The sequence below is a fragment of the Rhyacophila brunnea genome, unplaced genomic scaffold, assembly GCF_057557595.1.
Source record: "Rhyacophila brunnea isolate RB1 unplaced genomic scaffold, BYU_Rbru_1.0 scaffold_15, whole genome shotgun sequence".
Classification (NCBI taxonomy): Eukaryota; Metazoa; Arthropoda; class Insecta; order Trichoptera; family Rhyacophilidae; genus Rhyacophila; species Rhyacophila brunnea.
This window is the reverse complement of record NW_028232806.1, coordinates 16,190,406-16,214,891: the sequence shown is the minus strand read 5'-3', so window position 1 is coordinate 16,214,891 and position 24,486 is coordinate 16,190,406. Positions and strand designations below refer to the sequence as shown.

General features: G+C 33.9%; 1 protein-coding gene and 1 long non-coding RNA gene across 2 annotated transcripts in view; one reads left to right on the top strand and one right to left on the bottom strand.

The window, feature by feature from the left end:
• Positions 1 to 23,613, bottom strand: part of LOC147074956 (uncharacterized) — a 149,175-nt gene extending 125,562 nt beyond the window's left edge. Inside the window, exons 1-2 of the mRNA XM_085943012.1 lie at positions 23,371 to 23,613; positions 1,941 to 4,119 (exon numbers count right to left, since the gene is read on the bottom strand). Coding sequence (XP_085799138.1) covers positions 1,941 to 3,993 — 2,053 coding nt within the window. The 5' untranslated portion in view covers positions 3,994 to 4,119; positions 23,371 to 23,613. The remainder of the gene's footprint in view (positions 1 to 1,940; positions 4,120 to 23,370) is intronic.
• LOC147074957 (uncharacterized) lies at positions 10,581 to 13,265 on the top strand. Its single transcript, XR_015070058.1, has 3 exons — positions 10,581 to 10,717; positions 11,182 to 11,338; positions 11,612 to 13,265. It is a non-coding gene; the product is annotated as an uncharacterized LOC147074957 (long non-coding RNA).
• Positions 23,614 to 24,486: the final 873 nt, after the last annotated feature.

Genomic DNA, 24,486 nt, shown 5'->3' with positions numbered 1-24,486 from the left:
ATGTTTCTATCGTATGTAGGTACCTAGATATATATAAGTATTATTCATAAACTATCAAATCCAACTCCGTTTGTTAGTAAAATAGTATTAAACCAAATTGCAAAATTCATCAACCGCTATTTAAATTTTTTTCAACCATTTTAGTTTTTTTTAAATAATTTTAATGACTTTTAGGTCATTTTATTTTGCTGTTCTTCTTTACTAATGTGTTTGCAAAAATAAAATAGGCACTCTATTTGCAGTCCGAAGTTAGTTTGATAGTTTTTTGCGATTATCTTAAAATTGGAGGATTATGGACGTAGTCAACTTAGACGAAAATAATAACCACAAGAAGAAGTAATACCTAGTCCAGACCGAGATACATAATAAATACCTCATGGCTGACTATATTTAGACAGTACCACTGAATTGCGGTGGTAGTGCTAGTTATTGATTATCATCAAATGCAATGCGTTAGCCTGTTTGCAATAAATGAAGATTTTCGATTGCATATTTCGTTCAAATTATTATTAGCATTTGTTTCAGTACCTAAGCAATAATTATCATTTTCTACAAAATTTGTAGCATTTGTGCATTTAATACTTAACCATAATAATTCATTCAAAGTATGAGCAGTAACTAGTAGTTGAAGTTGTCAGTTTTTTCTTCTTCTTATTGTGCCATCCCCTAGCGGAGGTCGGCCACCATCAAGGCGATCTTATCTTTGTCGTCTGCTAGCCGGAGCAGTTCAGTTAAGCTGCACTTGTACCAATCACGGAGGTTCTTAAGCCACGAAATGCGGCGCCGTCCTCTGCTGCGCTTACCATTGATCTTTCCTTGAATGACAAGTTGGGGAACGCTGTACTTTTGTCCTCTCGTAATGTGGCCGAGGTACTGTAGTTTCCTGGTCAAAATACTACGTAGAACTTCTCGGTCCTTCCCCATTCGATTAAGAACTTCAACATTCAGTTTCTTGTCACGGCAAAATAAACAGTCTATCGGCACAAACTGTTTACGAACATTTATTTAGTAAATTTAAAATGTCTACGTTATTATTGTATTCCGCCTCGGATTTTTTTGTTCAGGAGTAGTCTTGAGACAAAAAATAATATTATTTAAGTATTTCCCAGTGCTCCGCTCACCCGTAGAAGTTATTTTGCAAAATCCACGATGGTCGCGCGGCTTAAGCGCTGGCCTATAGTGACGTGGGTCCCAGGTTCGAATCCTGGGTCTGACAAATACACATATTGTTTTTCAATTTGTGTTTTTGAGTCAGAATATGGACTTAATAGGTTGAGCAAGTGTCTGACATCCAATTCTCGTAAAAAAAATCTGTTAATACAAACCTCCACTATGTGGAGGCCCATGTGATCTTTTTAGGATCGGACGTGGTCTAAAAAAATTACCTATTCTTACAATGCCTGATTTTCAATATCGTTCGAATTTAATTTAAAAAATGGCGGTTAGAAATGTACCTAACTCGTTTCATTTTGAAAAGCGTTAAATGAATTCAGTGATATAAAAGCAGAAATAATAGTACAGTCTTCGCTTCGTGGTCGCCGTGTCACAGGCTCTAATACTAAGGCTGGACCAAATTCACATGTCCAGGATATGGACCCAATTGATTCGGATATTCACTAACTAACAATCATTGTACAAGTAGGTACTTGTTCAATATTTTTCAGTGCCTAAATTGTTTCTACCGTCACATGTTATTTTTAAAACAAATAAATGACTGTTTTATTGCTTAAATTTGGAACAACGAAATATAGATAGGTAGGTACCTATGCATAAGTGTTATGTCCATAACATATGAAATAATAGGTACCTAGTACAATTGGAGAATAATAATATTATGTCCATCTAATTTACAATCTAAAACCAGCAGAGGAAATTATTTAATTTAAAAAATTAATAAATCCTCAGGTTAAATAAAGTAATGTAGTAATTAGGAGTCATACCTGAGCTGGGTCTGTCGCTATACCGCGTGCAGTAGACCCACGCTGGCCAAACCATGGGTCCATCTTTGCTCTTCGCTTCCTCCTGGTCCTGTTTCGAGAGGTCAATTGGAGCACCAGTCGCACTCGTGGTCTTTTCCGATGACCCACTACAACTGTTCACACTACTACTTGTCACTAAGTTGTTCTGTAACGAAGAACCAGACTTCAAGTCACTTATTGAGGGTATCCTGGATTCAGCACTTAAACGTTCCGATGACAGTCTCGACGATGCACTGGACGAAGCACTGCTTTGGTTGGCAATATTACTACTGGCGTTGGCTAATGACGTCGCTTTGTTCTGCGCGAAGAACGCGTTGCTATTGATTTCTTTGGTAGTTAAAAACCCTCCAGATTTTCCGCCGAAACTGGAAGGATCTTTCATGCTTGCACTGTGATGATGCATAGGAACTTGGTGATGCTTCGACGCTGATTGCAAACTGTTCGAGTTCAATGGATTCAAAACTGCTGCTCCGAATTTGTGCTTGGCGTGACTTGAACTTGACTTGCTGCGTTTATGTAATGGATCAGTAATTCTTCTCCCAAAATCAGCTTTTAAAATATTGTCTATACTGAACTTTAGCCCATTGTGATTTAAAATTAAATTATGCCGCTCATCATCCACATTTATGTGGTTTGTTATATTTGATCCATTGTTACCAGAGTATAATCGTTCATTTACAAGGGCTTGATTGTTATTATTTGAAGTATTTCCGTTCATAGATCCAGGTTTTTCATGGTGTCCACTTTTATGTCGCCTACTTCCGTCTATTCTATCTTCGTGGTTAGATTTTATTGGCAATCCAAATCCGCTGGTTAATGCTTGCATATTTGGTGCGACAGGAATCGTTCCTGGATTACCAAACGGACTTTGTTTGTAATACCGCAGACTTGGATTCATTTGTTGGCCAAGAACTGCGAAACTAGAGAGGTTTTGCATTAAATTTAATTTTGATTCACACCCAGGAGGAGATGGTGATAGTTGTGTGGGGTTTCCACTAGAATTTGGTGATATTTCATTTGGTGACAGTCTTGGCATTGTAGGGTTGATACTAGTTGGAGAATTGGACAAACTGTGATGGTTTTGATGTAGACCCTCCATCTGTGGCTGCATTGGATGATGCGGATTAAATAATAGTCTATTTTGGTTTAGGAACAGAAGCGGATTAGGTGCTATAGGGTTTGGCCTCAAAAGCATATGTTGACCGGTGTGAAGATTCTGACTTAACTGTGATATAGCAGTTAAATGAGACTGTATATGTTTGAAGGAAGAAAGGTTTTGAATATGCGCCGAGGCAGGTGAAGAAACAGGTGACGATCTCGGTGACACAATCTGCGAATTGGCAGTCGAAGAAGTCCGATTTTCACTATCAAAGTTACCAATCTGCGCTTCGTTACCGACAGACAACACTGTATCCTCACTGCAACAACTGTTTTCTTCTTCCATCTCGTCTATTCTTTGGTGGCCATGAATAACTTTTTCATCTTCTTCCAACGGAGAACTATTTCTACCAACATACTCAGAATTCTCTCTATATTCATGAATATTTTCCCTACTTCTTATATCACGTGATTCTTCATAAGACGAATCCTTCATTTCTGGATATGCGACATCACATCTTTCGTCTTCTTCCAGAAGCGGTGTTGACTTTCTTATATAGCTTGGTGTATTCTCAAGCAGTTTATCCGTTGAAAATACTCCAGAATTTGACTGACACGGCGGGCTCGCGCTGTCTCTTTCAGATTTCATTTTCAATACATTATGCATAGAGAAAGAAGAAGATTGCAGGGGAGCCATTTTTGGTGACGAGGCTTCTCGACATCGGTCTTCTTCCGTCTGTCGTATATCTGGACTGGTCGAGACTTTATATTCCGGACTCTGGTGATGAGGAGGTGGCTTGTCCCTCGCCGGTGAGCGGATACTCTCGTCGTTGGACTCCTCGTCAGTCTGGTCTTCGTGGATGGATGACTGCACGCTTCGACGGTGGTGTAACATGCCAGCGCTTACGGCTGCCATCTCTTGGAACTAAACAACAACCACTAAAACTCTTTAAGACACCATTTTTAAAGTATTTTTCTCAGTTTTTTGCTTTTTTGATTAAATTATGGGCTTTGGGTAATTCATGTTTTTTTATTGCTGAAACTAAATAAAGGTAAATATTTTTAAATTTAAATTTAAACCTACGTAAATATTTTTTTCTATAAATTATTTTGATTTGTTTTACTTACAATCTTTGCATTGTTATACCTACCGATAGGTAATTTTCATAATATATTAAATTTTGATAAATGTAAGTACAATAATTATACATAATATGTACTTATAGATAGCAATGGCGAAGGGTGGAGGTAGGTTGTTAAGATCTGACATAAATAGTGCTTTAACTTTTTTTAACTTGTTTAGTAAAACGTATTTGTTTTCATTGAACTAAGACTACAATGTGTAGATAGTATCTGTTTATTTTTAAAATTCAACTAAACCCTGTCTAATCCAAGCTATAGTAGATGACTGTCAAAAATTATTCGTTTCTCCATAAAATATCTAAAATTGGACCATTAAGCCATATACTTATAATTAATTATTTTTATAGATACTTTAAGGGGGGACATGCTCAGCGTAGGTCAAAATGGAGCTTTTTTTCTATTTTCAAAGCATGAACCTGGACATACCTTAAACGTTGTAGATAATCTATTTATATAATTTTGAAGCCTTATTATCCGTTATATTTATACTTTTATTACATAAAATAGTATTCTTTTAAACCTCTCGCTCTAATGTTTTAGAATATAGTCATATTTCAGTACATAAATGTGCAGTGGTGTTAGGATTTTTTACATTTATTAATTTTTAAACGCATTTATAAAACCATCAGTAGGTATAATTTATATCGACATTATTATAGTGAAATATTTACGATAAAAAATTATATTGATAATCTCTGTGATCCCAAATTTGACAAGAATTGGGCATAAAAAATAAATATGACTGACAAAGTTTAGTGTGCAATGTTTCTATCGAATATCTTAACTACTACTAGGTAGGTACCTACTAGGGGTCTAGGACGAATTGGTGCCGGGACAACTGGACGCCACGAAATTCGAAAATAAATAGACGTTAGGTACTTATACGTAAGTACTTTTAAAGAATATATTTAATATTATTATTTATATTTAAATTATTATATTATAATTAGTCGTGAGAATTTAAAAATGCACACGTAAATGATGATTTAATCGTGCAAATGTTTAAGTTCCAACGAAAAAAGAGTTTTTTATTTTTATATAAAGCCTTAGGTGTGGTAATTCTCAATCCGCAATAAAAAAAACATTATGTTAAGAGTAAAATAAATTAAAACTACTAAGTAGTAGATAGAAACTGATTAAAATTCATCGTCTACGTTCTGTTTACGCGTTTACTACAGTGCGGCGTCCAATTGTCCCGGCGTCCAGTTGTCCCATTCCCCCTACTAGGTACCTAAATCTAATATATACCCATTCAATTAAAAAAACGTTATGAAAGTTTACAGAGAAAGTCAAGGTACAAGGACAAGTCTGAAGGCAATTGACCAACATTTAATTGTTTTATTTTAAAAGACGATATCCTATTAAACAAAGAATTTGTATTCCTCTTATATTTTTAGGTTTCTAACTGCCCTATTCCCACGGTTTTATGATTATTGTGTAGGTACCACGCACCTACTTATTTAGTTTACAGGTAATCTTGCCATTCTTGTAGAGTTTCAGATGTTGCTTAACAAAACGTCGCATACAAATCACGGTCCGACTATTTTTTTAAACTTGCTTGAAGATACTAAATATACATAAGCACCCAATACCTACCCATGTATAATTTAAACTGCTATTAATTGTCTAATATATGAATAGCGAAACAAGTGTTATTTTAGCTTTGATTTGCAGATTTAAATCATTTTTAATAAACTCTGCAGATCGGTCATCATTTATCATCGGTAAAATCGGGCGTCATTTTAAAAAGCATATGATTCATCCAGTAGTATATCAATGTTCAAACCCCATCTATATAGGAGAAGGAAATTTTTTCACCATACATATTTCGTTTTTGTTTTTTCATAATTTTAATTGGTCTATTTTCATGTCTGCAACCCCACCATTAGTCGCCCCAGCATCTTCTTAAGAGTATTGTTTCTTTTGTTTATATTTTGGTTTATTGGATTGTTTTGAATACAATGCGTGCTAAATTAAGACCACCCCATGTTTCTACGGACGTAAAGCAATTATGTATTCTGCGTGTCTCGCACGAATAATGAGAGTCGTAAATTTAAAATTCTATTCATTTACTGACATGGGTACATGACTCAATCTTGAACGTTTTTGGATCAATGATACAACTGACGTATTAATAAGCCGTATCTAATGTGTTATTTGAAAATGTACCTAGGTACATTTATTACATCTAGTCACTCTAGACCAGCGATGTTCAATATTTCATCAATTCACAGCTCATCGAACAAGGTACCTAGCACTAAAATTTAAATGGCAGGTAGGTACCTACCTACCTACCTAATAGTGCAAACATACAACACTGCAATGAAGCACAACTGTGCTGGTTCTTGTATGACGTTTGTAACCCTATGCATTGTTATAAAGAGGATAATATATTATTTGACCAAAAGAATCCGATTATTATTTTATAAATTTTAATTTGGGCGCCATTTGCGAACAGTACCTACAAGAGGTTTGCTGAAAAGTGCTGGTAGATACTCGCTTCAAATAACTGATAGGTACATAATAAGTATGTGTACGTATAATACCTAGGTACTTAAAACTTAAACCCTTGCAGTAAGTTTTTTTTATACTTACAGAAATACATATTACAAAATAGTTTGGCACGGAATTTAAACCAATCTAGAGAATCGATTATACCTACCTACTGAACAAATTGTAGGTACTAGGTTCATATACCTTAGTGCTCGGTATGTAGGTGTCTACCAACTATTTATTTTTATATACTATTCTAAATTTAAAAGTTACCTACTTCATTTTCAATCAATATTTACGTAGAAGTATAGGTACCTATAAGCTCCAGAATTGTAGTTACTTTAACATTTGATTTTATCCGATGACTAGGGGAGATATTTATACACACGCTTAGACAATTATTGGATATTCTAATTGGATACATTTGGAATCAAGTAAGACGCAGTGCCATGTTTTACCAATTATTAAATATAAATAACCGCCATGTAGTTGGTAGGTACCTATACAGAGTTATCCCGAGTGACATCCGTGTTATTTTGTATCGAGAAAAATAGTGGTAACGTGTTATAGGTAGGTACATACCGTGTTAACCAGTTAGAATAGCCCTGCTGAGCTGCCGTCTATTAATTTAATGTAGACTACACGTTTTATAACTTTGCACTTCTTTTGCAGTTTTTACTACACTGATTTCCTGAATACCTCGCATAAAATTAGATCAAATGATATTCACTTGCATTAATATAATATGTAGACAGTAATAAAAAAATAAATATAAGTAGGTACATAGGTATACTTATAGGAATACCTATAAGTATGTATAAAAATATTTTTAGAAAAAGTATAGGTATTACATCATTTTCATCCTAGAGCCGGAGTGCAAAGTTATAAAGTGGCAACTGACGTTAGATTACATTTTTCAATATATCAACACGGACGCGTAATTGAAAGTGTTAAAATACCATTGATAAAAGCATAAATTCTGATCGGCCCAGTTCGAAATGAAAACATAAATCAATTTGTTTCCTCGACAATATACCTACATCGTTTTAATAATGCAAAATGTTTTCAAAACAAACAAACGTAAAATGAAAATATTACGCAGGAAGAAAGGCGAGTAGGTAGGTAGGTAGGTACCTACTTATACCAACATGAAACATTGTAAATCTTTCGCGGCAACAAAAGCTCTTTTGTAATAACGTTCCAACTAAAAAAATGTGTTTTTCGAGCATCGCGTGGGAAATCGACGAGTCTTTATTAAATTTATGGCTGTGTTGGTATTTCGAGTTGATTACAAAATCGCCTGATGGTCTTTGGCCAATATTTGGCACTCTATTCTAGTAATTTTATGGACTTCTTAATGTTTTATTTACCGCTACGCTGATGGATGTTTAATTTCGGGCAAACACAATGGTGGCCCGTACACTGACACTCTTTCAACGCGGCAAGTGAGTACCTAAGTATTATGCTCAAATTTTTCCCAAACTGACAATGGACGGGATAACTAATAATTTGTCAAATGAGGTCTTTCAACTGCAGTAATTATTAATATTAACACCTAACGTGAATTGTGGAAACTAAAAAGTTAAAACAAATCACTTTTCACAGAAAGTAGGTAAAGATCACAGAACAGATTAATAAATATAATTCCGATAGGCTCCCCAATACATTATAATATTTCGACTCAGGATTTTGAATATGTATGTGAGTATCCTACGAAAATTATTAACCACACATTAGCTATAGACGTGTAATAGTGTGTGTTGCAATTTCAAATACACCAATATTTTTACGTGCGTCAGTGCATAAAAGGAGAGCAGTTGTCAGAACAAAATTTAAATTTAAAAACACTTAAGACCTAAGTGATAAGCAAGGAGTAGGAAGCATGCCAAGTGAGAAATGGTGATACAACAGGCGCGATCTACTCTCACTCTGTCGTTGATAACGACCAACTAGGTAGGTAGGTACCTACAATAAAATCATTAGCCTCACTTATTTCGTGCGCATGAGAAAAATCCAATCAACGCTCACCGATTAAAATAAATGTGCAAAAATATTTCCTAAAATATCCAAATAATTACTAGGTACCTACTAGGTACATATAATGTCATAGGTAGGTATGTATTGTCCGGCAACTTCATCTTGGCTACGTGGCAAATCTGTGAACTACGTACAGCTAATCGAACTTCCGGTTTCAAATTAGGAACGCCCCCAAATTTTTCATGACATTTTTGACACTTCGTATTGGACGCATCTATCAATTTACGTAATTTGAAGCTTTTTATATTCAAAAGATGTCTAAAACAATACGAAATGATGTTCGAATTATTATCAGTAAACTTTTGATTTATTGCGAAGAAGAAACAGAGTCGTATTTAAAAGGCAACAGGCATACAATACTTTCAACAAGCCCATTTGACGGGTTCCTGTCATGTCAGGTATGTCAAAATTCAGTGTTGTAATACTAGAAATATTTCCCCAAATACTGGAAATTATGTTTGTATATTATAAAGTTATGTGTATCGTAATCTATTTTATTAATATTTTTAGACGTATAATAATTAAGTATAAATGATCATTAGTTAGATAATGAATTGTCCTATTTTTTCCTAATTATTTTCCTAATTTTTAAACCGATAAGTAGGTACATATTGTTTTAAAATTTATGTAAGGTGGATATAATTTAATTTATAGAAAATTATTTTCACAGTATGTGTTTCTACAACAATTTTACTAAAAATACGATATAAAGACATCATTTGTAAATTATAAAACATGTGATTGGGTCATCAATATAATATTGAATATGTTATATCTTTTTACTTCTTGTTTTTTAGTCATAATTTGTGTTCTAGTTATTTAATTAATAAATACCTGCAGCAATATTATCAGTTAATGTGGGTTCAATGATACATTTCCTTCCAAATTCAATAATTACGCTGTATTAATTAACCTAATATAATAGTAATAATTAAGGTGATGTCTCTAGGTAAAGTTGTTATCGAAAAATAGCTAGAAAAGTTTATTAATCGGTAAATATATATTCAAAAGTAATGAGAAAAATAAAATAAAAAATTAAGAAGTATCATGGAGTTCTATATACCAAAAATACGTGTCAAATTCGGTACATTTCTATCGGGTGGTAAGAATGAATGACATAAGATTTATTATCAAAATTACGATAAAAATGTACGTAAATCTATTACCCAGGGAAACGCTAAACGAAAATTGGAATTTATTATATCCTTATATCTTGTTTTTCAAATTTAAAAAACATCGATTTAGAGGTTAGAAAGCACGCAATTAAAATCGAAAAACCTCGGCTTAGACGCATTTTATCGCGAAAAACGCTTAGCGTTTCTATTAAAAATACTATTTATTAATTTTTACGGCAGTAATTTGAATTTAATCTTGTATTTTTGTATATTAACGAATCGATAGAAATCGAAACAATAATAATTGCCCAAATTCAACCGATGTTTAGCTGTCCGGTGCTGCCACCGTGGAACTATTTCGAAACAATACACATATACAAAATACACACACATGCAACAACATGACATTGAAAATGAAACTCACACATAGACAAGACAAAATAACATTTTTCTGCTTCATTTTCGCTAGGATCAGTTTGTGGTAAAACTTCGACGCGAAATTGCCATATGAATAAAAATAACTTAATAATTAAAATTACAATATTTACTTAATATACGTAGGAACCTGCCTATATTCAAAATTTGAAACTGCGAATTATTTGCAATTAGTATTTGCTTAAATTAAAACTGTTTTTTATCATTATTTATGATAAAAATAATCAACAAAATAAACAAATCTCGCATTTTAACATATGGTAGCATTCGTGCTCTCGATCGAATACACAGACATCGAATATCGGGTTTATAACAATTCTTCTTTATTTTTTTGCCATTATTATATTGTTTGAAAACAGGAAGGAATCGACTCATCAGCATAGATAAGATACTTCTCATCAGTAACATTTTTGTCAAGTAAGTAAACTTTTCAGTGTATAATAAATAATATTATTATCGTACATCAAAATGACAAACTATGTCACGCAGTTTTGATTGTCAAACAAACATTCAAAAATTATTTAAAAGAGTTACATATACTGTATTTTCAATCACCATCATGCATTTATCATCAATATATATTATTTTAGGCGTATACTCATCGTTTTCGTAAAATTATAAATACTTTACGTCAGTTTGAGGTTATGTTTATGACAAATGTCATCGAGCCTATCTTGTACGTTTTGTAAATTATCTAATAGATAGTGAATTTCTTTCATTCGCATAATATGATTGTAGAAAATCAAATATTTTATGTGCTTTCAAACACGTGTCCGTGTTTTTAATACAACATAATCGTAAATTGAAAACGTTATCTACAGTGATAAGTTTAACACGAGTATATGAATATAATGAGGATATGTTTTTTTGTTTACATATAGATAAATCTTTTAATACTGATGAACTCGACGAAATATTGGACGACAGTGACTGCGAAGTCGGCGACGGTTACGAGTCCGACAACAGCGACGACATTTACATTCGACATTTACAACCTTCGACATCACAATCCAGGGTTCTTCCCTGGCTCACAAAATGGTAGGTTTACAATTTTCTTAATAATATATTTATTGGTTTTATATACCATCCAGTCATACATTAGATTCATTCATGCTTTGGCATAAAAACAAGAATTCATTACATCTTGTACACATGATGTAGCGATTGTCTCGAATGAGGAGTTGATGGTTTGAATAGTAAACTTCAATCAAAACATATTATTGCCCATCATTATTTGTATTTTTACTGCTAAATACTTGAATTAATGAGGAAATATGGATTATGTAATAATATTTTTTCCTATTGTTTCAGTATGCCGAATGCTGGTCCGGAATTGGAGGAAGATTTGTTGGCGAGAGGGCATGTTGCTGACAATGTACGCAGCTCCTTTTTCGAATACTTCAACCTCGCTCTCTTCGAAAAAATAGCTGAGCAGACAAATTTATATTCAGCACAAAAAAGGGACTTGTGGTCGGTGAATACGAATTCGAAATTCGTATTCACCGTCATCCAAATTATGATGGGTACATTAAGGTTTCCGCAGACTCGAATGTACTGGTGTTTATGATCTAAGCATTCCAATCATTAATCAAGCAATGCCCAGAGACGGGTACTTCGAACTGCGGAATCACTTTCATTTTGCAGATAACACTGCTGACCGCATGGGCTGCACAGATAAACTTTGGAAGATTAGTCCCTTTTTAAGTGAGGTTCTAAAAAAATGCCATACTTTGCCCAGACCTGCTCATAACTCCATCGACGAGCAAATGATGCCGTTCACTGGCCGCTGTAGACACAGGCAATTTGTACTTAACAAGCCAAATCCTGTAGGCCTTAAAAATTTTGTTCTCGCGGCCAGAGATGGATTAGTGATAGATTTTCACATATATGTAGGGAAGGGAACGGTATCAGATGGAGATATGAAGCAGTTCGGTCTGGGCGCAAGTGTGGTCAAGTTACTCTGCCGGACTCTCCCCAATCCTCCTGCATTGTCTATACTGATCGTTTTTCACTAGTTTGAAGCTCGCCGATTCGTTACTTCAAGACAAAATATTCTTAACTGGAACTGTCAGAAGTAATAGAATCGGCGATGTGATTAAGAAATTAAAAAAACGATAAGGCAATGCAGAGGGGAGATTGGGATGAGAAGGTTCGGTAGGATGACAAAGTCTGTGTAGTCAAGTGGAAAGATAATAAATCCGTGTTATTATTTTACACTGCTGTCGGCAGTACTCCTGTTGGTACCTGCATGCGATGATCGAAGGAAGTAATGAGGAAGATCAGTGCCACTCAGCCGGCCATTGTAAAGCACTACAATATGTCGATGGGTGGCATTGATCTTTGCGATCGGGTAATTGCTTATTACAGGACTGCGATGAAGACATGCAAATGGCCTGTGAGGGTTTTTAACCACTTTGTGGACTTGGCGGTAGTAAACTGTTGGCTAATGTATATGCGGAATTGTAAACTAGAAAATGTACCCCGAAAGGATATTATGGGACTGTTGTCGTACTGAATCAGATTAGCGAAAGCTATGATTCGGTATGAAGATCGGGTAGCCAACATTTTAACACTGCCAGCACGAGGTCGGCCAAGAAACATGTCGACATCGCAGGTAGACACAGAGCCACCAGCTCGCAGGAGAACGGTTTTCCCCCAACCGATCGCTGAGGTACGTTTGGACAGCGTTGGCCACCATTCAGCATCCGTGTGCAGATACCCTGGATGCAAGTCCCGCACCAGGTATATTTGCATAAAATGCAATATATACGTGTGCACAAAATTTTGCTTTGAGCTGTATCACACAGTATAGGATGCAGTTCAAAGCAATTTTAAAGTAGATATTTAGGGTTTTATTTCATAATTTTAACTAATTTTAAGTGTAAATATATTTAATTATCCTATTTATAATGTTTTTGTATTGTTTTTATTGTGTAATGTTCTATTAAAATTGACCATTCCTATGACAAGTTGTTTTCTTTACCTTCCCTAAGTTTATAGAGTAGGTAATATTCATCTGCAGTGTGACCTGGTAGCATATATAGTACATTAGGATCGGACATGGTTGAAACGAAATGAATTGGGATGTCTATATAATATCGACATTGTCATAATTATAACTACAGTCGAACTCGGTTATTACAATCTCGGACATAGCGAGATCTCGGATGTAATGAGGAAACAGTCGTTGACATTTTGTATATGATTTTCTCCATACATTTTTATTCACTGTTATAATGAGATACTTATCGGATATACCGAGCTAAAATACTGGTAATGTGTTGATCGTTTAAAGACATTTCGACCCTAAGCAATAAAATCCGATCGGACAGGATGCCGCCGGGGACAGATTACGTTTATGACACTAGTTAAGTGTCTAATTGTTGTTTTCGCCGACAATAAAAATACCTATTCTCTGATATAACGAGTACCGCTTATAACGAGCAAATTCAGCCGGTCCAACCTTCCTAGTAATAACCAAGTACAACTGTATATTCCTTATTTTGTTTAATAATAATTCGAATGGCATTTGTTTTGCTATTCATTTCATATCATTCTTTTATTCCACCTATACTAGAAATTCGATGTAATTGTCAATTGTACAAGATTAAACTCAATCTTATAAACATTTGTACTTAAATGTTCATTTACTACTATAAATGAATTTTACTGTAGAAAAATATTTATATTAATTCGTATTGACAACGTAAAAAAATCTGGTTCATTGGCTGGACAGGATACCTTGTATTGCCACTGTAAAAATAACTACGGTAAACAAAATGTAAAAATCATAAACACTTTAAATCAAATCGACATGTTAGAATTGTAAATATTTTATGGGGAAATATTAATTGTAAATATTTTTACATAGGTAAGTAAATATATAATAAATTTAAATGCATTTTTATCAAACTTATGATTTTTAATATGTGGCGACACACAATATTTTATTTTATATTTTATTGCCATCTGGTTGCGATCGACGAAAGTTTTTAGTAATACATTTTTAGAAATTCATGGTAGATGCCTGTAGATGCCTTTAGATGGCGTTGAAGTCACATTTGATCGTAAATTGAGGCAAAGAATTCGCCTTAAGAGGTGAAATTATTTGAAAAAAAAATTCTATTGATATTTATTGAACAATAATTAGACTTATAAATTAATGTACTTATAAACTTACTGAGAATAGAATTGATATAAACTAAAAACCTAATTTCGCGGGATATGTTTTCTCAAAAAATGACAACACTGTGAAATATTCTATACGCGATAAGAGCGACTTCCTGTTGTTGCCTAAATAATGTTGTCGTACAGTAGGTATAAGCTAGTTCTCGTATATTCTGGCGGGAAAATTATTATCAGTGCAGAGTGATTTTAAACAGTGTACTTATGCATTCAATTATTGTAAGTATTTTCCATTTAATAAGATTTAATTTTAAAAAAATTGAAAACGGATAAATTTTTCCTACTAATAATAAAGCTTTTGCATCACTGTACTATAATATTTTCGATTATGCGACTACCCGTGAAGTATCAACATCTTCAAAATATACTTAAATGGGAAATTTTCTTGTAGAAGAACGTCCTGACAAGGAAATGTCAGCGACAAGCAGAGACAACCAAGATAAACATGACCAAAGTAGAATATGTACCTATTGCAGGTTTTATCATGCATCCTGACCATGGCCTGAATAAAAACGAACCATAAGTGCGAGTGAGAAAGCATTCGGCACGATTATATCTTCGCAATATGCGTTAGAGTAAGATAGAATTTTCATTTTTCAATATTGAAGTCCAGTTTGTTACGCCTGCCCCAATCTAATATAATATTATCTATATCAAGTTGGAGTTGACGACAATCGTCCAAGGTGACAACTTCCATGAAGAGTTGCAGGTCATCAGCGAACAACAAAAACATAGCATTTTTAATGACCATTGCTATGTCATTTATAAAAATCATAAACAGCAATGGCCCCAAGTTTGAGCCCTGAGGGACACCAGAAAATGTATTGAACGTCTGTGACTGATAGACGCCATACGATACGTATTGTTGACGATTCCTAAAATAGCTCCCGAATAACTTCAGAAAACGATCGGACAATCCAATTAGTTGGAGTTTTTCCAACAGGATGTCGTGATCGACTCTGTCAAACGCTTTTGAGAAGTCATTGTAGGAACAGTCAACCTGATGGCCTCTATCTAGTGCTGACGACACAATATAATCTACAAATTCCATCAGATTAGTTTCCGTTGATCGGCCAACTCTAAATCCATGCTGCTCATTCATTATAATGTTAGATAGACCGATATTGGCAGGTAGGTACCTACCTAAGTTTTTTTTTTTTTACTGAATTGATGAACTAAATGCAATAATAATTATAGCTATTTTTAATTTAGGTAGTTAGATATTTTTTCTACTAATTTTTGATTGATTTTATAAGGTGCATCGCTGTTGTCTTGAAATTAGTAAGCGATTGGGACCCCAGATACCCGCCACTGGATTGAAAACTGCTGTCTACGAAATCATTAACTCTACTACGTCAGTAATTGACACCTTATTAACGTTGTAAATACCTTTTAACTAAGCATCCGTTTTAAGTTTTAATAAACAGATAACTATACACACCATCAACCTTCGCAAGGAGGTTGGCACTTACGTATATATTATTAATATTTAAATCTAGCTAGTTAGTGCCATCTCACACGCACAGTTTTTACTTGATGTTGCCAACAAAATAAATGGGTACTAAGCTACAATGTTGCAAAGCTGTGAAGTTACTTGTAGCAATAAATCGACAAGTTCTTTTAATTGTTAATTATTTTTAATATATGGACTTGTTTAACTGCTTAATTGACACCATTTTTTATTGGCGATGATGCATTATTAACGCTGTGGTAATTATGGGTAGGTACAAAAGTAACTGATTACTGATTAGATACTTGAAGTTCTGTAGTAAATATGTAACTACCTACCTACCTATGTAACGACTACCTACTAGTCAAAGTTTACTAGCACTTTGCATCAAATAACTTACTTATCTGACTATCTGAGTAAGAAATATTATGTCATTGCTACTGGTTACTGGTAGGTAGGTATATTCTATTGTCTTCTTCTTTACACAAATACGCTGTAACAGTAAGTACCTACCAGAGAACAGATAATAAATAGAATTCCTTTTATTTTGTTAACTGTCAATTCATGGCGGAAATGCATTGTATTGTAGTTTTTATTTAATAAAACGCATTTTTTTTGTAGTACTTATTCCACTTTTAAAGTTAAACTACAAAAAATGCGTTTTATTAAATAAAAACAACAATAAAAAGAATTCCGATCGGAAATATTAAATACACTACATTTTTGAATGTGTGAGTGTCCTACGTAAATGAAATACGCATTATGCACGTGTGTAATACACCAATATTGAACGAGCGTCAATGAACAAACCGAGCAGTTGTCAGTTACGAACCGGAGCGCTTGATAATTTTACGAAAATAATAACACTGTTACTTATCTAATTCTATACATATATGTATTTAAAAAAACTATTGTGTTAGATTTTTTATTATATGACATATCTCGCTCAGACGGTCAAATTAATATTTACACGAGACGGAGCGATAATTTTGGGGATTGTGTGAACCGGAACGGCGCTCCGGTGCGTTCCGGTCTATTTCGAGCGCTGGTATTCGACGTATGGCGTATTCTTGACACATGTTTAAGTTTATCCCGGGTTATTCTTTACTCGAGATCGGTTACCTGCTACTCCTAACCCATTAAGTATTTCAGTTCCCACTTTTGGAAGTAGGTAGATAAGCTCTAGGAATCCAAAAAAATGTAGGTGAGTACCTACATAAATGGTGATGAACCTACATACTTACTAATGTCTACACTTTACACTTACAGTAGGTATTAGGTAAGTATCAACCTGCATTAGATTTCAAAGTTAAATTTAATTCGAAACAAATCACCATAACAGAGAGATGTAGGCACCTACCTATATACCTATTATTTAATAATATTATTTAACTAGATTTTAAATTTTACATTAGGTAGGTAGGTAGGTATACCTACGTATAGGTAGATGCCTTTATTAGTCTATGACTGTTAATATTTTCAAACCTACCTATTAGATAGGTACTTATAGGTAGCTAATACATATAGTATACACATACAGTGGACACCTACCTATTCTTTTATAATTCGACAAAAATCTGTAGAAAAAATATTATCTGGGAATGTACCTATGGGTTGTGTTATTCTTATAAACCCATCATAATATACTTAGGTACAGTGCGAAATCTTTACGGTGATAGGCGGCGGCTTGGAAAACTAGATCCCCACCTCTCGCGTTTCAGTACGTACAATACCTACTTCGAAATCGAAAACCATAGACAGGATACGACACGAGCGCCGCCGCCAGGTCTCACCTTAAGACGGTACTTCAGTAAAACGGCAAATAATTTTCAACTATAGGTGCGACGAAATTTCGGACTGGCTGGCAATCGGAGAGAGAAAGTCGAGCTGTGAACACGTCAATTTGTTTTGTGCAGCACTCGAAATGGAAAATTTTACAAACCGGAGCGCTCGTTAATTTTCTGAAAATATTAACATAGTTATCTAATGTTGTGTGTGTTTTATGAAAATAAGTGTGTTTGATTTTTTGTTATAGACCATTCTAACTCAAGTGGTAAAATTATTTTTTCCACAAGATGGAACGACAATGTAGCCGATTTTACTACCCGAAACGGCGCTCCGGTGTGCTCTGGTCCATTTCGAGCCCTGGTTTTGTGTTAGTCACGGGGGAATTAATTCTTAAATCGTGTAAAAATGATTAAAAAACCTTACCCATTTACCTACTTGAAAAAGAAAACGTGTCAATGAATATATTATTATTATTATTAGTAATAGAACAATAAACATAACATTAAATGGACGCATCTTGACTTTTTATGACAAATTATGTTTTTTTCCGCACGCGTCATTTGCACAATCTTCGCGTCGCGTAGTCACGATCGTTTTAGACCGTGCCCCAGCTGAAGTATTTATATAGCCTTAAAGATTTTGCAGTCTAGCTATTCGATGGGTTAATGTAGGGTGCGAGTTGGTACAACAAGCGCCACATCAACACTGTCACCGAAAGCGACCATAGATAATAAACGATTTTCCTCTGCCTACCTCCTTTGCATTGGAAGAAAACTTGTACGTACACCTTGCTTAATTATAGCATCAAGTCGGGCGAAACTAATTGTGTACCCACATAATTAAATAGGTAATGTTAATTGAACTATAATATGTAGGTACTAAGTAGTAGGTAAGTACCTATCTAAGAAGTACCTACGTAAGTATGGAAGTAGGTACTGGTAAGTATTTTAAAAATTAAATTAGTAAGTATGTAACTAAGTAGGTACCTACATACATTCATTCATCTTTAGGTCTTTAATTTATAGACGATTTTCGAATTTACCTGCATTTTGGTAATTATTGTAAAATGTATACAAGACTGGGTTCAAAATACCAAAAAATATTCCATTTACTTGGTTAAGTTATGTTTTCCTCTCATTTATAATAAAATTAGATCTAATCATTCCAGAATGCTAATTTTTATTTGTAATTAATAATATAATTAGTTATAATTATTTAAATACAATTCGTTTGAACATGTAAACCAACAAGCCGATTCGCCGTGATAAGAATAAATTTGCTCAGATTTAAAATAATTTAGCCGGCCAACTTAGTGTAGGCAGTTGGTTAACTTGTTTCAGTTATAAATAAATGGTGAGATTTTTTGGCGATGTTAACAACAACTGCCACTTATCAATGGGTAGGTATTTACAGAACTCTATTGACTATAAATTTGCTCCCTTTAGGTATTAGGATGGTGAATACAAAGCGATAAAACCCTACTTGATAATAGATAATATGTAGGTACCTACTATTTTTGAACTGGATTGTTACTACCTACCAAAATTTAAAAACACACCTGAGGGTTTTGAATAATAATTTTAATTGCACATAAAATGCTGTTTTCATAAGTGGCGGTTTTGGATCCGTGGAAATCAGAGTCGTTAACGGGTATGGAGGCCCCTAAAGTTGTGTTTAGGTAGGTGCACAATAAACCGCTATTGTAGGTAGTTACATAGGTACCTACAGCAATAGTACCTACGTAATATTCCTAGAATATTTTGTCAATTATTTTAAACACTTTTAGATTTCTAAATTTTCATCCATTAACAAAACCTTATACCTACCTACCTACTAGTGTTTTAGAAATACAAATATCTAAAATTCATGCTTAGATAGGTAGGTAGGTATACAGTACCTATACGCGATTGACTCTACAGGACAGGACACACGTCTAGATATAGGTCTTCAAATTGGCAGAGAAAAAAAAATTGAGTCTTTCGCCAGATTACCATGAATTTTGTATAGGTAAGCTATAAGTAGGTACCACTCATAGGAGACACCTTCGATTTAGATTACCTACATACATACTTACACTTACTCTAAAAATAAATTTATTACCTAAGTATTAGGTACGATTACGACATTAGGTAATTAATAAAATAAATACATACCTACCTCCTCAAGCGTAAATCCGACCCTGTAAATACCTATATAATATCTAGGTACGTAGCAGAAGCTAAAATACGTAGGTACCTAGATATTATAATATAGAAACAAAAAATATTGCTTAATTTTTTTACCACTAAAGCCGCAAAAGTTCCAAAAAAACGTGATCGGTAAAAATATTTATCTCAAAAGTTAATCAAATTGAAATATTTTTGTGCATTAGGAAAAAATAATAAGTAGGTAGGTAGGTACCTACCTAACGTACCTAGGTGGATATGACTAAGATTTGGAAACAAGACTATTGCAGATGCATTTAAGTTGATACCTATATCAAATAACAAAAAAAAATATCAATGTCTACCTAGGTACCAATATTGCATTATTTTTTTAATTAATTCCGTTTTCCAATAGGTAAATATTGGTAAAAATAATAATGAAAAAACTAATTCTTATTCGAATATTGAAACTATCCTACCGACTATGAATCACAATCGAAAATCGAATTTATTCAAAAATCGGCTTATGCGCGCCATCTATTGGCAGAACGACGAATCGATATTTTTCAGCCGTACTATGACAAAAATAATAATTATTTTATTTCCATTATCCAAAATTACATTATCTATTTTGTAAATAATTTTATCACAATACTTTATTGTTATCTTGCCTTTAGCCTCATTATGCATCTACTGTTTTTTTTAGATAATTTGGTAGGTAGGTATTTACCTATGTTAGGTGGCCAAGTTATTACACGAATTATTATTTTTTACAATGTACCTACCTACCTTCCTACCAACTAGTTACATTTATTATTTATACAAGGTCGATTCATATTTTTATTGTAATAAAAATAAGTTTTATAGAAAATAATGATTATTTACATAGCTGCATAGATAATTAGGTGGTAAGTAGGTATATATATTATGTGAATGGGTAGGGTAGGTATCTACCTGAGTGTTATCCTACGTATTATTGAAGATGACAAAAATGACACTAGACACTTAAGTAAGTAGGTACTTATATAAAATATTTTATTATATTTATCTTCGAATAAGTAATTTAGGGATGCACTGCATCCACACTATCTATGCACCGTACATATGCCACTGATACCTATATAATAGGATAATATCTATATTTTGCTACTTAGATAGTAACCTACTAATTTTCCATTAGTATTAAATTAAAAACTCTTTAAAAAGGTTTGGAACAAAACTTCTTAAATATAGCTAAGATACCTACCTAATAAATTAAAAAATATATACGAAAGCCTTGTAGGTCTACTTATGTATTAATTAGGTAGGTACCTACGTATCACAGTGGTTAAGTATTTCACCTAGCTATTTTATTTTTTACATTTGTTTACACTTTGTAGTTTGTAGGTACCTACTTAGGTATGACAATTTTGTTCAATTTTCTTTGTTTTTTTAAAAGTTATTTTACTTTTTGTAATTTTTGTTGGGATTTTGGTAATATCCTTTAGCCCACTTAGGTAGGTACTACATACATATTTTTGATAGACCGACCTACTTATTTCTATTATCTAGATTTTTTTTTAAATTACTATCTACCTACCTAGGTTCTTAGACCTTTTAATTAAGGAATCATTATTATAATAATTAGGAAAGGGTATCTTCTCATAAGATTCTTATTAGGTGTTTATTTTACTTACTAATGAGTAGATATACCTACCCTTAATTATTTTAATAATTTGATGACGGAATATGTATTAATATAGGAATACCTACTACGTAATTTTATACCTTCATATATACCCACCAAACTTAGGCACTTAATCACTGTTATATTTTTAAAACTTTTTAAAATAATACATACGTTCACTTGATTTTAGGCTACCTGTCTTATATTTACCTACCTATACTTACTTAGGTACCTGCACAATGATAAATCGTTAGTGTCAAGGATAATTCAAATCAAAGCATCAAGTCTGTTGACACTTAGGTATGTGTTTCACAATCGGAGGTTACGGATTCGATTCCCAGTGAGATCACAATATAACTTTGTAGATAGGTATGTAGTGACGTTGCTAGAGTTAAGGGGGCTCACGCAAAAATTTTGTATGGCCCCCTTCAGTGTTAAAAAATGTTTAGCTCTTGTTTCCAATATTTTCTTCGACCTAAACAGCTTTTCCGCTCAAAATTTGTAGTGAAAAATGTTTATTTAGCGATTTAGCCCTTCAGCTTTACTTCCATTCTTCAGATTTAGATATTTATTTTTAATCTGTTTACTAGTGTAAACAGATAAAAAAAAATATAGACCTGAGCTTTAGGGCCCTTGTCCGACTGGGCCACGATGCATTAAATAGGTACATACGCTTGCGATGAGGTAGCTACGTCACTCGGTAGTTTTCTTAAATTCTGGTTGTTGTCTATGAAGGCCTACTACAGTACCTACTGTTAAGTAGAATACTACAAGTTGTAATTATAACACTACTGTATTGCGTATGAGCTCATAGCCAGTTGTACCTAATAACCGATTAAAAAAAATGGCAACTGCTTTTTCCGCCTGACTGCTAAAATATCGGTAGGTACATAGTGCCGTTTATTTTGATAAAACAATAGGTATACATCGACCTCCTTAGACCAAAATATTTTTTTAATTCTTTATGGATACCTACGCCTCAATGTCATGCCTTTAACAACTTGTCCGACTTCAGATAATTGACAACTCTTTCAGATTTCTCCACCACTGACTTATTCTAGGAAAATGAAATAGGTCGGTAGGTAGATATCTACCTACCTAATTACATAGGTCCTAGATAATAGATACCTAATTTTTCTAATGTATGTAAATCTCCTAATTAGGTAGATTATAGATTAAAAATACCTATGACAAGCCTTGCTTTCATTGAAAATCAGATAGGTAAGTAGGGATTATTGATTAGCTATTAGTTAATTTAGCATTTAACCGATTGTTTTTTTTATAAATACCTAACATCTAGCACAGGACGTCAAAAAATCTACTTCATGCCTATCTCCCTAAAATAATTGGATTCATACCTAATCCTAATTTAAAATGGGTAGGAACTATGAGCACTTAATTTTAATAGGTTCGGTATCGACGAAAGTCCCTTGTTAGGTTTTAATTTGCTTTAGTTTTACATAAGTGGTTAGGTAAATAATTATTAACCCAAGTATGCCTACAGTAGGTACTAATTTTATTAATTAAGTAGAGGTAGATACCTATTGTAGGTATCTACCTACCTACGTACCTATTGTCATATAGATAAACATAAACCATTGTGTTATTTCATCAAACAAAAATATTATAGGTAACCCCTTAATTAGGTAGGTATGTAGATTTGTATTGAACACCTAATAAAAATATAGTTTGGAATATAGTTTAGAACACTTATTTTAGAGTAGGGGTGTTTTTAGGTTGGTCACTATTCTCCATTATTAGACATGCCATCTCTTATTATTTATTGACGTCAGAAAATCACAGTAGGTAATTTATTTTAAATATTTGTTTTATTCACCTTTTTAGTTTTTAATCATTTTCAGATTGATACCTATTCAATTTATTGCACAATTGGTCAAACAAAATTACACACGCCATTAATCACTGCACATTTGATTTTGGTTTTATTTTACCGGCAATCGCTGTTTTTCCGGGGTTATTATTTTTGTTCGAATTTCAAAATTCAGATATCGAACTAATTTCGCCGCGCGGCTCTATTTTCAAATCGCCGCCTCGCTGGATTCGCGTCCCAACTGACATCGGCGGCGTGAAACGGTCGCAAGAGGGACAAATCAGCGGTGGGGGGAGGCGAGGTGGGCGGGATTAAGTAAAACGCCAGGGCGGACTCAATCCCGGTAGGCGTGCCTTCGGTCGGGGGCTTTCGTATATGTCCGGCCACGTTCGGATGTGTGCTTTAGCCGGCTTCGTATCTGAATGAATAACATTATTATTCCCGCTTGTGTGCGTGCGTTTGTGTGTGCGTAGGCACTTTAGTGTGAGTAATAATATACGAGATATTTAATTTGATGAACTTTCATCGCTTCTTTTGTGATTTTTAGTTCCGTCGGATAAATATTTTATTTTTGAATTTGGAACTCATTTGGTAGATTTCTGTTGCACCCGACAACAAACATCGTATAATGGTGTCATATTCTTCTGGAAGTAGGTACCTACAAGCGACTGATTTCGGTGTTGGTATCGTTACTTTCAATTGACATTAATACCCCGTTTACACATGCATGGATTTACTGTTGACAGTAAGAAAATGTATGGGTAAACTATCATGAATACAGTGACGTCCCGTGAGGGGAGGGAGATTGAGCGTCGCTTGGGGGCGGCAGTTACTCGAAGGGCTGCAAATCGAGTAGAATCATTTGGTATACCTACGTAATATATAGAAGTAACTACCTAACTGAGTACCTACTTAATAACGAAAATAACTATCCTTTCAAAAATTCAGCTCACTGGTTGGAAACAAAATGTATCAGGTAATTGGCATAAAAGGTTTAACATGACTTTAATTTTTTGTCGGGTTCGTGATGTCTAGTTTGCTTCGGTTGCCCTTCGACGTCATTGGTGACTAGAAACGACACGAGCACTGATGATAATAAAATATTGTATAAAAAAATGCGAC